This window comes from Onychostoma macrolepis, chromosome 07, assembly GCF_012432095.1.
Source record: "Onychostoma macrolepis isolate SWU-2019 chromosome 07, ASM1243209v1, whole genome shotgun sequence".
NCBI lineage: Eukaryota > Metazoa > Chordata > Actinopteri > Cypriniformes > Cyprinidae > Onychostoma > Onychostoma macrolepis.
In genome coordinates, this window is record NC_081161.1 from 27,589,905 (window position 1) to 27,607,523 (window position 17,619).

The window sequence follows — 17,619 nt, forward strand, 5'->3', positions numbered from 1 at the left end:
CCGCTCATCTCCGCCGAGATTTTCCGCCGATCAGAGTGCTCCGGTTGCATCTCCAAGCGCGACGAGCTAACCTTTGCGACTGCCAAGAAATGTGATTAATTTTTTAAATACAGCTGTTGACCTATTATTGAGACGGAGAGACGCCACAGGAGACACTCCACGCGCCCACTCTGTCATTATGGAACGCGTTATTCCATCAGTGTTTACAAGTTCGCGCTCAAAAAGAAACGCGCGCGGGAAAAAAAAGTGGTAAATCAAAATGATTTCACAAACGCTGTTCTGGGCCATTTTCTTCAACAAAACGCCAATCAAACAAAAGCCCGTGGAATCATCCTTTCAGAATTAGCTTTTGAGAGTAAAATAGTAACAATAATAAAGAAACAATCACTCCAAAGCGTTTGAGTATAGCTTGTTAATGCGCTCATGAATAAATTACGCTAGAGATAATGGGTTTATGATCAATAATTCATCCTAGTGTTTCTAGCTCTGCTCTATAATATGTGTCATGCAAATATAAGGGCGTGTACTTCACGAAATTATCTTAAAAGATACATAACAAAATGCGCCAAACCTGTTTATTCATTCAAAGATTTCGGAGTCCTTTTTGGTATTAACAGGCATCTTTCTGTTAGCTGAGGCGGCTCTGAGGTGGTTCTTTGCTAGCTCTAAATTCTATACAAAGAAACAATGCCTTATAAAAGCTACTGAAACCTGTACAAAATATATAAATTAATAAAATCTTAAAATGCCATTGACATTTTTCCCAGTTATTAAATATTTTAGCAGGTAGCCTATAGAATTTGAGTTATCAATTCCATTTTATTAGATGGAAATTGAAAAATCAATTTTTTTCAAAATCCGGTAAACCACAAACAACTAAAGAAGTCATGGGGCCTTCAGATCTTATCTTGGACAATGGGGGCTCCTAGAGTCAAAAAGGTTGAGAACCACTGCTTTAGGCATTAAAAATGGCATTATTCACCTACAATGTTCATTGAAACAAGGACTGATGAGAAGTTCTCTTTAAAAAGTACTTGCTAGTGCACAAAACCCTCTCCGAATTGACGAGTATGCGAGTGCGAGTGAACTGCCCTGAAATTCACTTTGTAGGTCAGACTTGTACACTTGCCCTTCATCGAAAAATTAATTCACTCTGTTGTGAGCACTTGTACACTTTTACATCCAAATTGGAACAGGACCACAAATGTCCAATGTAGCAGGGGTAGGTCACAGCTCAGTGGCACATATGAACACGGTCAGAACATGTCCCAAACGGACTGATGTGTTGACAGATCTTCTGACATGACCCAGATGAATCCCCAACACCCTGCAGTACCCCCTCAGAATCAGTTGGGCCTGTTGACTGGCCTGATTCAACCAGCTGGGACGTCTGGAGTCAAGAATCATACTGGTGGTTCAAGAGGAGAAGTAAGGGCCAGCTGGATGTGAGAGAAAGAGGGGACGAGGACAGTCACCAGCCTCATGTAGCATTCCCCTTACACTAGTGACAACACGGAAAATGTGAGAGGAAAAGAGAGCGAGATGGCCCTTGAACAGACACAGACACTGGCCCTAAGGAACTAACTAGAGAGAAATGCCAGACAGAGTGAAATATGATGTTTTCACTTTGTCAAAGGATTTTCCGACTCCTACAGAGTCATCTTATGAATGTAGCCTATTTAGTTTTAAACTCTGCCAGGGTTGTTGATTAAATGTTTTATCAACCAACAGATGAATCAGTTGTGCATTTGCATTCTGGTGGAGGAAGCGATGGGGGTTGGGGGGATGGGGGCGTTGGAAAGCATCAGCGAGAGAGAATCAGAAAAGGAGAGAGCAGGCTATAAGTAAAAGAGCTCTGGCAGCCAACAAATGCAGAACAAAAGAAACAATTTGCATACAAATCAAAGTTTATCATCTCAGTCTCCCTATGCCTGTTATGCATTCATAAGCGCAGATGCTTTCAAAGCCCTGAGAGAACAGGACACCTCTATTCGCTGATACAGGCCAAATGTGGATTTCGTCATATAAAAGGAGGAGGGAGAAAGAGGTGAGAGAGGCACAGCCAGACAGAGAGAAGAAGAGAGAACGAGACAAGTGGAAAATGGTTTCATTTCTGTTTACGTTCCTGAGCATGAAATGAGATGAACACTTGCGCATCACAGTCAAATGAACATAACACTCTTTCTTTCCATCTGCAAACACCCAGCGATAAAAAATTAACTCCTCTCAGTGCAAGAGAATTGACAGGTGAGATATGCAGTAGAAATCCTTTTTGAGAGCGTTCAGCCTGTTCGATTTCAATGCTAAGTCCTCCAGCTTTCTCCTATAAAGAGACCACATCAATATTCTGTCGACTTTAATCCCTCCAATGGAGTAAAAGAGAGACGTCAAGAGGAGTTAGAGGAAATCCAGGGGCGAACTGCAGGCCTGCTGAAGCTCAATAAACCCCACTGAGGACACATCAAAGTATGTGAAGGCTTATGTCTGCCACCAGAGGGCACACTTACTAAGGTTTTGATTCACAGATCCCTCACAGTATTTTTGTAACATTAATACCAATGTTAATATCCTATGATTACCATTAGTTACTAATTAGTAATAGAAACATTCAGGTGCACTTTATACCAAAAAATCTGCTATACAAAAATACAAATGACAATTGACTCAAAATAACAGCTCATACTTAGACTTAAAGGTTACAGAGAAAAAAAGAATGTCCGGCTTTAATTTTTGTCATATGCAAAGGAGAGGAGGGAAAAAGTTGGGGGGGGGGGAGGGATGGTGCTATGAAACTTTTCATTTCATCATGTATTTTTACGAATACGCCACCAGAGGGAAGACCTTTCCTTTCTTTGAGTCATTGAACGTGGTCAAGCCTGTCTGTCAAAATCATTACAAACATGAAAGTACATGAACTCACATGAAGTACACTTGTAATAAAAAACTTTTCTAGATGGTACCAAATAAGTGTTCCTTGGCTTATAACAATAGCAGAACCCTTTTTGCTGCTAAATAGAACCCTTTTTTATAAGATTCTATGAAGCAGCATGCTTTGAAAGTGCTATATAGGACCTTAATATTGCTATAAATAACTTTAATAATATATTATTTTCATTAATATTAGTATATTTGTATTATTAATATCAGTATTATTTATATCATTACATTTACATTTAGCAGACGCTTTTATCCAAAGCGACTTACATTGCATTCAAGTTACAGTTTTTACATTTTATCAGCTCTTGCTTTTCCTGGGAATCGAACCCATGATCTTGGCGTTGCTAGCGCCATGCTCTACTATTTGAGCTACAGGAAATATCATTTTTATATATATATTATGTTTTTAACCCCTCTATTTGCCTGTTCTTATCTTGTAGGCTCTATTAGGGTTTTGAATACATTTCCACTTTAAGTTGCTTAAAAACAGCAGTTGTGTCAATTAGGTACTTTTATTGATTGATTGATTGATTGATTGAAATGTGAAATTTTAGCAAAAATGGCAAGTGCTATAACAACAGTTATAAGTACTTCAATAAATGACAGTCAACACTGAACATGAATAATGCATAGAACAAGAAATAAAAACAAAAAATAGATAAACAAAGTTTCAGTAAAAGATTTGCACAATCCTCTATGATGCCTTTAAATTCATCAATATGTGTGAATTTTGGTGTAATTGAATGGCATTTTCTCTCTGCAGATGATGAGGTTGTGGGATGTGACAGCATCTGAAATGCAGTGTGTCTCTTCCATTTGTTTATGTAAAAACAGTTTTGTTTATGAAGGTCAAAAGTAGCAAAACTGGACAGTGTTTGATCCCTTCGCAAAGGTGAAAGTGATATTAAGTCATGAATTAACGTTAATGTTTTTTTGTTGTTGTTTTTTTGTGACAGGGTATGTTTATGCATAAATCCAATTTATCTTTTTTTTTCCTTTTTTTTTTTTTTTCAATCTGACAATATAATATTGAACTTGAATTCAATATCTATGTTACTTACTTGAAGATACAGACATGCTGAAGATGTTAAAAAAAAATAAAACAGGTAGGAAGCCAGTTAGAATTTGAAATGTTAAATTTACTAGCATCTTAAGAATGAAATAATTTACCTGTTGATAGCGTGCATGTAGCTGGATGTTCGAGTCCCAGCAAATCGGTAATGAAGTGGCTTTGACAGTTACAGATTTGAAAAACAAAATGCAGGATTAAAAGAACCCTAAATTATAACACAAGAAACCATTTCAACAAAAAAGGGTTAAAAAATGACTGATATTGTGTGGTGTAGAAAATGTACTTGCCATGCAAAAAAATCTTTCTCTTGATTAAAATATTCAAATAATCGTAGGGCCCTTTATAAATACAGGGTGTCATTAGAAAGTATGCTAAATTTGCTAGATTAAGGGGGCAGCCACACTCACTGACACATCTTACCCCATGGTCTGCTGTGCTAATCAGACCTAGGATATCTGACATTACTCAAACCAGTTATACACAATATGTAAGGCCTCCACCACAGCCTTGTCCTCCATGTAGCCTACACATTTGAAAACCTTTAGCAAAAAGAAAGGGCCTGCTAGTTTCAGCAAAGCATATGTAAATTAGATAGGCCACTGTCTTACAGCTAATAATGCAGGAGACAGAAAATTGTGTCAATACACATCTGAGGTTTAATCTGGTTACCCAAGTTTTCTTTTAAGAGCAATATTTCCCAAGAATCTTTTAGCCACGTTTGGTCCACGTTCAGGCCAAAGCACGATTTCTCAAGCCAACTCGATAGCTACTGCAAGGTTACAGCCCAGTTATTGAGCAACAGACAACCAATCATAAACTATGCAATTCTTACCTCACTAAATGTTCATGTTTTCTTTGTACACTCTGATGAACTTTCACGCGCTCTTTAGTTTCAGAATCTGACAGGAAAAATACTCCCAAAGTGACAGCAAACAAATCAGTTTGTTGATTGTTTCTGCTGTATTCATTTACAGGAATTCACTCGCTGGAAGACGCTGTGCTGTTTGTTTCCAGCTGCCGCGGTAAATCACTTGCTGCACCCCCATTGGTAGTCGCTGTATCTTCGCTGCTTGTTACTTTGCCACATCTGAAATGAGGTCTAGTCTCTTTGTAGCTGTAAATCGGTATGAACTCCCGTTTCGGAGAGTTAATTGCACTTTTGCAAAGATACACTTAACAGCCGTTAAAACAGTATTTCGAGGATTCGTCCAATCAATTTCATGACCTTATAAATTATGCAAATTATAACGTTATGCCTTGGGTTGCAAATGTACAGTATAAACTCTTGAGAATAACCAGGGGTTAATTATTTGCCCAGGGTAAAATGTGAACAGTATGAAACACGAAAACTCAGAGTAAAGAACACAATTTCAAGTGTTTAAAACCGGCTGGCCTAACTTAAAACTTCAAGCCTCTCTGAGTGGATCCATGATGCGCGCGCGCGCGCGCGCTCCCGCTGGTGTCTCCTATTTCACTGCTCTCCCAAATTCTTGGATCCGGAGGCTGCGCAGTCTCACTGTCTCAGCTCAAGCCCCAGCATCAGAAAAGTGCGTGTGCAAGCAGAACCTATTCCACAGACCACGAAAGCAGGATGTGTCGCTGAGGAAAAGAAAGAACGTTTGCAGTGCAGTCAGAGAAACTTGGAGCTCGGAGAACACGTCTTCAAGGCCTGTTCCTCACCTTATTTTTAACACACGGACATCTCGGAACCGGACCAAAATGATGTGCTTTAAGTTTTTCAGCTGTAGGCATGTTGTCCTCAAAGTTTTCCTCGTACAGTTTCTTGCTTCCTTGCAAACTTTTGCTGCGCCCTCACCCATCATAAAGTTTCCAGGCGATGATACTTCTTTCACAGACAAAGAAGTGGCTCTGGTGAGTGTATTTTCATTTCGCTGAAAGAATAAAGCAGTTGGATAGTTAGCAAGCTTATTGTTTTTCTTGGATAGGCCTATGTATAATAATTATTTCCTTTAACAAACACATATACATATATATATATATATATATATATATATATATATATATATATATATATATATATATAATACATTTGAAATATATATATTATTAATTATTATTATTATTATTTTTATACTATATGTTAATTCTGGGTATTTGCACATTATTTATTCAGCCTTTATTCACTGTTGCAATATCTATAGAAAATGTAAAGCACAAGTACACTATATGTTTACATGGTGGTTGCGAAAATGTGGAATGTGTTAAACAGTTCCAGTAAAGTTGACACATCTCTCTCTCTCTCTCTCTCTCTCTTTCTCTCTCTCTCTCTCTTGCTCTCTTTCTTTGTCTGTCTATCTATCCTTACTAATCTTGTTTACAGCACTACTTAAATAAGTTCTATGGCTGCCCAAAAGACAGGTGTAATCTGATGGTGTTGAAGGACACACTGAAGAAGATGCAGAAGTTTTTTGCCTTACCTGAGACTGGAGAGATTGACCAGAAGACGGTAGAGATCATGAAGAGACCACGATGTGGAGTTCCTGATGTGGCCAATTACAATTTCTTTCACAGGAAGCCCAAATGGGGACAGAAAAACGTTACCTACAGGTGTGTGTTTACCTCAGACAGTGCTGAGCTAAGTCTTCTTACTGTTTGTAAGTCACTTTAAACCTTTAATATGCATTTACAATCCTGCCAACACCAATGTTTTAGTATTAAAAGTGTGATATTTTATTAGTTAGAGAGTGAGAGGTTTGTGATTGCAAAAAGATTTTTAAAAAGAAACATATGGACCATGTTTGTGTGAGTCAGTAAGCCAGTCAAAAACAGAGAGCACAATTAACATATCTTTAAAGAATGTTCCCAGCGGGACCTGTGTTGTGGCTGTGTTGAAGGTGGAGCTTAAAAAGGAACAACAAATCTAAATGTATTAGGTTATAAAGTTGTGCTGACTACAGGAAATGCTAGAAATGTTTGGCCATGAATGAATATTTACTGTCATTGAAGGAACTGGCCAACAATCAAACACAAACAAGTGACTTTTGTAACAAAAAGGACAGAGTTGGGATCTTGAGGATATTTACTGGCCTACATGTCCTCACAGTGTTTAAATGAGTAATGACCACAACCATTATGTTACTTTACCAGTAAAGTTTTGAGGCTCCCTATGCTAATTTGTGGAAGAAATGGCTCAGCCTTAGATTTTCTGCCAGTGTCAGCGTTGCTAATTTAACAGGTATTTAGATTTAGAGTCTTCATAAAGAAGTTTATAATAAGCCTAGCTCCTCATTAAATGTTAATTAATATTGAACAACACAATTAACATAATAATAATAATAATTGTAATAAAAATTGTATAATCAGGTTGGCATTTGCAGACAGTTTATCATACATTGTTCTATACATTAAGTGAAGCTGTGAAGCTTCCTACCTGTGAAACTAACCAACTCTGATTCTCTGTCATAATTGGTTTTCAGTTTCAAACTTAGGTATGCTGCCTTCAGTATGTGAATATTCAAAATATCGTGCTGTATTGAGGTCACATCTAATTTTCACAACTCATGTTTTCCCGTTTTTGTCCACTGGAAATATTTTTTTTTGGAAAGACATATTTTCAGTGTTTCATCAGCTGAACAGATTGTACTTATATCCCTCACAACCTTTTCATTTGTGGAAAATTAAAGGTTTGGTTTGGTTTCTTCCACGGAAGAAAGAAAAGCATACAGATTTGGGATGACATGAAGATGAGTAAATAATGAATGCATTTTCATTTTGTCTCTTTGTTTTATCTAACTAAGGTCCATAGGCTGACTATTTTGTCTCTTTGTTTTATCTAACTAAGGTCCATAGGCTGACTATTTTGCAGGTTGAGTTGTAGAATGCCATTGTCCTTGTAGATTGTGCTGTGGTTTGGCACTAGAAAATAGCATAGCTGTAGTATTTCATGTGTCTAAGATACATGCTCTGGTAACTGCCACAAGTGCATTTAGCATTTGCTAGTTGCTTTGTGCACCTGCAAAAAATATTAAAGGGGTGGTTTATTGCAATTTCACTTTTTTAACGTTAGTTAGTGTGTAATGTTGCTGTTTGAGCATAAATAACATCTGCAAAGTTGCAGCGCTGAAAGTTCAATGCAAACAGAGATATCGTCTTTCAAAATTATGGAAGTTTAATGCCTACAAAAATGGCTGGTAAGGGACTACAACGAACTACTTCCCGGGTCTGATACGTCACTGACCCAGATAAACCCCGCCCTCGGGAACATGTAAGAAGGGGGAGAGGCCATGCTGCGCTGCTTTAGAGAAGAGGAAGAGAAAACTAGGGGTGCACATAAAAATCTATTCATATATGAATCACGATTCTGTCTTCTAACGATTCTAATGGATTCACAAGTTTCAAAATCAATGTTATAAAACAGCCGTTCTTAATACTGTTCCTCACATCGCCCTGCTCTGCATCTCTCTCTCTCATTCACATCGTCAGATCAGCTCCATTTTCACATAGCAATGAGAAGCGTTATGCATGGACGCGTGTGCGGTTGCCGTACTGTATTAAAGCTTTAATCAGAATAAAGCCGTATATTAAAAGCTAACATAAGTAGGTAGCATTATAACAGCGTATCTAAACATATGAGACAACAAACAAACAAACATACCATTAAGAGCCGTGCTTGCACAGGTTCTGTGCGATCCTCTTCACTAATATCCTCTGCGTCTCAATCGGGCTCAAATTGATAAGCAATATAGACGTTTCTATATTGTTATAAATCACTGTTTACAATACAACTGGAGCACATGCCGCTGAGCTGAGGGGCGGGACATTTAGACGCACGCTCGGCGGTTTAGTGAATCACAACACGCTGAGCCAGCTAACCAATCTGAGCCCATCACGTATTTCTTAGGGAGGGGCTTCATAAAAACAGGAAGTAATCGAGGCGTTTGTCAGAGAAGGGACAGAGCGGTGTGGAATAAAGGTAAATTATATGAAAAATAATGCGTTTTTAAAAAAATGAAGCATGAACACATGTTAGACTGCACCCCATAAACACAATCAAGCCTAGAAAAAAAAACAGTAAACCACCCCTTTAAGCATTTCATGAAGTTCTTCAATTTCTTTTACAACCTAGGCTGCCAATTCCTTATTGTACATTGTAAATGGCTGTGTTTTTTGTCAGAGGCTAGCAGTATCATCTGTGTATTCCAGGGTGGTCAGAATAACAGTGTTTCACCCCATGCTGTTCTGGGACTATTGAAGAGCTTCTCATACTGATTATTATTAGAGAACCTTTTTAGTTTTTGTACCTGCCAAATTTGTTTGATGTTGCTCCATTTTTCTGTAGGGACCATTTCAGACTGCCTTGTAATGCCAGAACAGGTTTGGATTTGACAGTCCTGGTTTTGGTTTGAATCGGAACTCCCTCCCAGAAAGAAACCAGACCATGCTGCACACCAGCAGGTGATCAGTGTAACCAGCTGTCCTCTGATCGCTGTGTGTGAGTGATCTGTAATAGCTTGATGATGATTGGACTGAGCTGGGAGCTTGGACATCCCAATGTCTCTTTGTGATCCAAAAAAGAGTTGGTGGCAAACCATTGGCAGGGGAAAAGCATAGGAAGCATCCAAAGGTCTACTGCATATATGATACTTGAGTTTGACGATGCCATTGTGGAACTTTTTGTCTGACCTTATAAGCATATGCAATCTTGAGCCACTCAAAGACATGAGAAAAAGCAAATGCAGTACCCACTTATTTACTATAACAATATAACAAATAATTTCATAAATGAGTAACATAGAGATAAACAAATATTACATAAATAGGAAAAAAACAATTGTATCTTCTACTGTATATTTCCGTATTTCATTTTCTAGAACAAATGGAATAATCAACTGGAAATTATAAATAAAAAGGAAGGCAATATTGTTTTCTTCTTCTGCAGGATCTTAGGGCACACCCCAGATCTGGATGAAGAAACAGTTGATGATGCTTTCTTTCGTGCATTTAAAGTCTGGAGTGATGTCACACCTCTGAAATTCAACAGGATCATGGATGGAGAAGCTGACATCATGATTAACTTCGGCCGAAATGGTATTCAAGAAAATCTTTTGTCTATGTCTTTCTATAAAATATGTTTCTATGTAAGTTTCTGAACTACTGTGATGTAAATGTACAAACCTCAGATTCATTTTTTTCCCTACTACTAAGTCACATACTAACCACAGTCACTCCGGAAAATCCTTAGTATAAAGCTTCCTGCACCAGAGATTGATTTTCATTGTGGTCTTTGGAAATACCATCATGAGTTCACAAGGCAATTACAAAAAAAATACAGTATTGTCACAGTGTAAATCTTTCCTGAGCATGCTGTAGATTAAAAATTGTGGACAAAATCTAAAGAAGATGAAACTGTACTTGAGACCTATGTTAAAACTATGCGATTACCTACCCAAAACACGAACCCTGGTATGTTGGATTAAAACAAATATTTGAGTTAAATGTGTTCTATTTGTTATAGAACATGGTGATGGTTACCCATTTGATGGGAAGGATGGTCTTCTGGCTCATGCATTTGCTCCTGGACCTGGTATTGGAGGAGACTCTCACTTTGATGATGATGAGCTGTGGACATTGGGAGAGGGACAAGGTATATTAGTTGTCTTGCTTCTGGTAACTTGTTACCTCTTTAAATTCAAATACCAGTTTTGTTTTGTTTTAACAATTTAAATTTTACGATTTCACAATTGTTTATCAAATGTGATACAGTGATTTCTTTCTCTATCTCCCTCTTGATTTAGTGGTAAAGGTGAAGTATGGCAATGCAGAAGGGGAGTTTTGTAAGTTTCCATTCTTGTTCATGGGTAAAGAATACACCAGCTGCACCTCTCAGGGTCGAGATGATGGGTTCCTATGGTGCTCTACCACATACAACTTTGATGAAGATGGAAAGTATGGCTTCTGTCCTCATGAGCGTGAGTACCCTTTTTGCCAAGTTTTAGAGTAAAATATGACACTGTTGTCATCCAAAGTGGTGCAAAGTCTCGGACTTCATTTGGGGAAGAAATGTGTGTGACACATCATGACTGTCATAATCACTGACTCACTGAGTTGTGTTCCTTCCTGTGTTGCAGTCCTGTTCACATTGAGTGGAAATGCAGATGGAGCTCCTTGTAAGTTCCCCTTCACATTTCAGGGGGAAAAATATGATAGTTGCACCACCTCAGGCCGGGATGATGGGTACCGTTGGTGTGCCACTACCGAAGATTATGACCGTGACAAGACTTATGGATTCTGTCCTGAGACAGGTCAGTCTATAAATTGTAATAAGTCTCAATCCAGTCCTCAATCCAGTTTATTTAGATTTCTTTGAAAACCAAAACTAAGTATAAATTATACTACCATTCAAATGTTTGGTTAGTAATTCAGATGATTGTCTGTAAGAAATTAATACTTCATTAAGCATGCATTAAATTGATCAAAAGCAATTTGTTACAAAAAAGTAAAAAAATAAATAAATAATCAGATATTATTTTGAACTTTATATTAATCAAAGAATCCTGAAAAATCAGGATGGTGTTTTAAAAATGAGGCAGTTGATATACAGTATATATATATATATATATATGTGTGTATGTGTGTGTGTGTGTGTGTGTGTGTGTGTTTGTGTGTGTGTACACACACACACACACACACACACATATATATGAAATTCATGTCCCTGTTACACTTTTACACTAAGTGCAAATAGCTATAGATTCTATTTACACCTAGCAGGATTTTTTATTTACGTTTTATTTATATTACTTATTGCAAATAGTGGCAATTATCTGCACCTCCCTATTGTAGTACATTATAAAACAGTATACAATAATAACATTGAGTGTAAATTATAATTTGATTGCAAATTATTAAACACCTTATTGGGACATTAAATCCCTCCCTACACCTACTCTAACCCTATCCGATACTTTAAGTTCAACTTTTAGAATATTCCTTCATTATTATTGAAAATACATGCCCTTCCGTCGTGATATCTGATTTGAGAATGTAGGGGGAAAAAATGTTCAGCAAAACGCGGATTCACCTTCTGCGCCACTGGAGCTATTATTGAAAGATAGTCTTCTGTAATTCTTTGTAATCACACGTTGGTGGGCGGAGTTAGTGTAAATAACCTCTGCCAACAAGGCGGCCTATTTCCATTTGTAAATAGATACTTTTTATTTGTGAACTGATGTTCAGCTGTTCTTTTTAATAGTCAACTTATTTCCGGGTCATCGTTACAAACATTTGCTTACTTACTTACTTATAATTAGTCAATAACACCATAATTTTCTTCATTCAGACCGAGAGCTCGCACAAAAACAAGATGCGGGAGTTATTGCAAGAACCAATCACTTCCAATCTTAACCGATCATGTCCAATTATAGCGCGATGGAGGCATTGCCTCCTCACGTGACTTTCCCCCAATCATCTCAATGAGCCTCCAGAAAAGTCACAGCACGCTAAGGGGTCTCTGTAGAAAGTCAATGGACTGAAGGGAGACAAGCCTCCGCTGTAACTTTACCTGCGGGTGTTGCTGTTGGACAGTGTTACTTTATAAAAACGAGTGAGTTTTAGACTTTTAATATTATATTTAGTCATATTTGCGCTGTTTTATTTTTGTAACATCGATTATTTTCTCATCCAATTTTGAGGAGAGGAGACACTGCCTCCCTTGCTTCCTCGGAGGAAATGCCCGTTACTCTTAAAAACATGTTACAGAATAGTGCTTTACAAACCTTGCTATAAGCAAGCCAAAGGTGGAAGTGGCAAGAAAAAAGCACATGTAAAACAACAAATGTTTAGATGTTGCTCAAGACATTTTACCATTCACAAGCAATAACAAAGCTAATTGTCGGGAGTTGTTACAATGACTTTAAATCAGTAATGTATCTGTCTATGCAATTGGTTTTTAAGGTCAGTCAGTCTTTAAAGCAGTTCTCCATTCACTCCACTCTCCATTCACGCCTCAGTTTCCAGCAGCCTGTAAAAGTTTTTTTTTTTTTTTTCTTTATTACGAGATCTTTTCCATTCTGTTACTGATCTGGCATAAGCAAGTCAGGAGCACATAACTCCTCATCTGGTTGTAATTCCCTGGGAATGCAGCCCTCTCTTCCTATTTGTGTGTGTGTGTGTGTGTGTGTGTGTGTGTGTGTGTGTGCGCCCGCAGAATAAAAGAATCACAAAAACAAGTCCAGTATGGTGCAAGCCATCACTTTAAATTGGAGCTTTGGACCACAGTCCCATACTTGAGCTGAACTTTAACAAAACACAGCTCTGTTTATGCCATGAAACTGGTGTGTCCTTCATTTTGAGTCTATCTAGTCAGTGTGATTCAGTCTGTTGAGTCTGTGTAATTGAGAAGGACTCCTCCCTGATGCTTCTCTTAGCTCCTGTAGTTTTTCTTTAGGTTCAAATGCCATGCTCTAATATGTGGGTTTACCACTAACTACAGCTTGTGTTATAGCTTGTGACATCATATTTGAAAAACAGATACACACACTTAATCGTAACTGTTTCCATATCACTGCTTCTTTTGCTTCCTTTGGTATTTTAGTTGTTAAGCATTTTTGTTATTGTTGTTCTAAGCTGGCCCTTTTTCATGTTTAGAATGCTGTAAGTCATACTTTTTAAACTCTCTATGCTTTTATAACACCAATTTTGTCATTATCAACCTCTAAAGCTTTTGGTATTTGTTTAAATGACACAGCCATGTCAACGGTCGGGGGAAATTCGGAAGGTGCACCCTGCGTCTTCCCCTTTAAATTTCTGGGCAACTCTTACGACTCTTGCACCACGTCAGGACGCAGTGATGGGAAGATGTGGTGTGCTGTCACCAAAAGCTTTGATGACGACCGCAAGTGGGGCTTCTGTCCTGACCAAGGTGGCATAGAGATATTTTGTATCAATATTTCAATATAATTTGTAGCATGCAAAAAATATTTTGTTGTTTTGATGTCATTAAAAAAATGACTTTTTCCACTTTCTGTCTGTCTTTCTTGTTGTGATGTTATACTTGTTATGCAATTATAGTAAGATTAATAAATTGGCCTCTGTCTTTTTCTCAGGCTACAGTCTGTTCCTGGTGGCGGCCCATGAGTTTGGCCATGCCCTGGGTTTGGAGCACTCTGAGGACCCTGGAGCTCTCATGGCACCCATCTACACATTCACCAAAATTTTGAGGTTGTCTGATGATGATGTTAAAGGCATCCAGGAGCTCTATGGTGAGTGTGAAGTGTTGAAGACAGAATTGAATTTATCAGATTTATTATATTCACTATAATTGTTTATACCGATGTTGTGATGATTATAATAATTTTTCTCTTCTTTATTCCTCTTAACACTTTTCTCTGTGCAGGTGTACCTACGGACAAACCATTGCCCACTGATCTCCCACCGGTCACGCCGATGGATGTATGCAATGAAAACATCATATTTGATGCTGTAGCCCAGATCAGAGGAGAGATCTTCTTCTTTAAGGACAGGTAACTAAGGACACCCAATTCACAGAAAGGCCTGAATGTTAACCTTATTCCCAAGGTGAATTGAAAATAACAGGGTATATTCAGGCAGGATCATAGTATTGCTTACTTTTGGCTTTTTGTCCACAAAACAGCTATGCAATAATTTGACCGGTTGAATAGAGCACCATGATACCAGGCACATGCAACTGTGGGTAGCAGTTATTTCATTTTAGCGCTTGCTGGCAGGGAATACTCAATTCATCTGTTTGCAGTGGTTTCAAAATCTTTCTGCTTGCATGCACAGGAAATGGCCCCATGGCCATCTGGGGAAAACTTCATGACCCAGTTTATCTGCCTATTAAAAAAAACTTCAGCATATCTTTTTGAAATCATTATGAATGGGAGTTATGGCTTTATAGTGGTTGGAATAACAGGATGACGATTTAAACAGGAGAAGAATCATGCTGATGCTTTAGCCACATTGTTAGTCCAGAATTCAAATTAATTCAAACAAAGTAAGTGGTGGCGAGAGTGAGTAGAGAAGGGAAAGTCCAAATCTGATCCCACATCCCAAAATCAAAATACCTCAACACAGACATTACCATATCAGGGGCATTTTTATTCCTTTGAGTACATTGTTTTTGTCTGGCTGAATTTTGCTAGGATGATTTAGTGGGAGACTAAATTCGCTGACTGCTTTAATGTAGCAAATGGTCATGAGAAAGTAAACAATTTACAAATCGCTGACTATAGACATTAGTACTTGTTTTTAAAGTGTTGTTCTATAGTAGACTTAAAATTTGGAAACAACTATTTGTATCCTAAAATCAACCCCTAACCAGTATTGGAACAAATTTACCTTAAAACAATTATTCAAGAATCTCTCTTAGAGTACCATTCAGAGTACCTCTGGCACAGTATTGAAGTTGCTCGAGTTACCTCGTTATGTGGGTGACTGAGAAACAACCTAAATAAATCAACACACATGCATTGCGTCCATTTAAATATCAATTACCATTTTGCTAATTTGTTTTTCAGTTTTGAAATCCCATTCATGCTCCACACTTATTACTTGCATAATCAGAGGTACAGTAAATATCATAAATGTTAACATTTTGGAGGGTTGTCCAAAACAAATATATGGGGAGTATAAAGAGTGCTGTCATTGGTTTTCACCAACACGCTCATGGAGCAGGAGCTCTGGAATGAAAAAGAGCCAGCCACTATTCTACACACACCTCCGGTTTTAAAGCTGACTGCTATGCGGTTACAGAGATCATCACAGGGCCACACACACTGAAAAGAGTGTATGCTGGGCATGAGTGTATGTCTGTATAGGACTCTTATACCCTCTAAGCAAGATCCCGAATTACTGATCTAAAGTATCCAGATCATGTTGATTCCATAAATCAAAAATAAAGCCTGTCATTTCCATTATCCTTACAGTCCTTTTTCTCCATGATGGAGGAAAATGAGGGGAAATGTAATATTCTAATTTTTCCCCCCATCATCTGTAACCCAAGTGCAGTTTATTTACAGACGTGATCTAATATACAAACATAATCCGAGAATTGACTTGACTTGACTTGAACAGACTTGACTTGGCATGGACAAACTAGACTCACCGACAGCAGGTTACAACATCAATACACGACAAGAGACAAGGCAACAAATGGCCTACTAGATGCAAACAAAGAGGATCACATGACAAGAACCAACCAATGGGAAACAAGACACATAACCTGGACAACCAATCAGAACATGACGCAATGAACAGAGGAACCAATAGCATGAATACAAGAGGGCAAGGGAAGCATGACACTAACAGCATGAATCAAATTACAAAATAAAAGACATGAAAACCTAAACCCAAACAAAACCCAAAAAGTCCAGGAGGGTGGTGGAGCAGATCGGGACTGTGGAGCAGTAGAGGGCCAGGGCCATGGAGCAGTGACAGACTGTGAAACAGTGGAGGTCCTGGACCATGTAGGAAAAGCAGACTGTGGAACGATGGCGGACCTGGGCCATGGAACAGAGGCAGACAGTGAACCCGTGGAGTAGAAGTCCGCCATGTCAGATCCAGAGGAGCATCGAGCCATGGCGGAGCAGGCAGAGCAGGGAGCCACCACGGCGGATCAGGCGGGACTGGAACACAGAGCATAGAGAGGTTAACAACGGCCTCTACTGCCGTAACAGGACAAGGAGAGAGTTCATGGGTGGACCCCTTGGCAGTGACAGGACAGGCAAAGAGTTCATGGACAGCCTCCATGGCTGTAGCTGGACAGACTAGGAGTTCATGGACAGCCTCCTTGGCCATGACAGGACAGACTGTGAGTTCATGAATGGCCTCCGTGGCCGTGACAAGGCAGTCAATGAGTTCATTAACAGCCTCCGTGGCCGTGACAGGAGAGACCGTGAGTTCATAAACGGCCTCCGTGGCTGTGACATGGAAGGCGCAGAGTTCATAAACAGCAACAGCAAACAGAAGCCGCCGCCTCCTCTAGAGGTTCGCCACCTCTGGAGGCACTGGAGTGGATTCATGGTCAGGAGAGGCCTCTGAGGCAGACTCGTGGACAGAAGAGGCCTCAAGAGCAAATTCATGGACAGGAGAGGCCTCTGGAGCGCAGTGTGTAGCCCACACGCTCAAAATGGCGACCGCCATAACCGGAAGCACTGAGGTCAGGGGAACAGTCTCTGTGACAGCCAGTGTTGAGGCCCTGGGGATGCCAGCTGCTCGCACCGACATCAGTGGTGGGTCCATCACACTGGCAATCAGTCCTGGCCCGCATCCGCAGGAGCTTGGGTACTATAGCCCCCTCCTAAAAAAAAATCCTTCGGGGAAACTTGCTTGGCAGCCGTGGCATGACGAGGCTCTGACGTGATGGTCGTGGCGTGCCAAGGCTCAGGCATGGCAGCCATCTTGGCTGAGGAATCAGGCGTGGCGACCATCTTGGTCAGGGAATCAGGCGTGACGGCTTGTCGTGAGCAGACTCTGGAATGGTGGCCATGTCGTCACGAGGCTCTGGAATCATAGCTGTGACGTGACGAGGCTCTGGACGATCAGCTGAGATGTGACGAGACTCTGAAAGATCAGCTGAGATGTGACGAGAGTGGCAGCCATCTGCAATGAATCTCTTGAATGGCGGCCAT

General features: G+C 39.3%; 1 protein-coding gene across 1 annotated transcript in view; it reads left to right on the top strand.

Annotated features, from left to right (window-relative positions):
• The first annotated feature begins 5,488 nt into the window (after positions 1–5,488).
• The window catches only part of mmp2 (matrix metallopeptidase 2), a 31,473-nt gene continuing 19,342 nt past the window's right edge, over positions 5,489–17,619 (top strand). Inside the window, exons 1-9 of the mRNA XM_058782998.1 lie at positions 5,489–5,881; positions 6,351–6,577; positions 9,909–10,057; positions 10,485–10,613; positions 10,765–10,938; positions 11,098–11,271; positions 13,716–13,889; positions 14,074–14,229; positions 14,364–14,490. Of these exons, the coding sequence (XP_058638981.1) occupies positions 5,729–5,881; positions 6,351–6,577; positions 9,909–10,057; positions 10,485–10,613; positions 10,765–10,938; positions 11,098–11,271; positions 13,716–13,889; positions 14,074–14,229; positions 14,364–14,490 (1,463 nt within the window). The 5' untranslated portion in view covers positions 5,489–5,728. The remainder of the gene's footprint in view (positions 5,882–6,350; positions 6,578–9,908; positions 10,058–10,484; positions 10,614–10,764; positions 10,939–11,097; positions 11,272–13,715; positions 13,890–14,073; positions 14,230–14,363; positions 14,491–17,619) is intronic.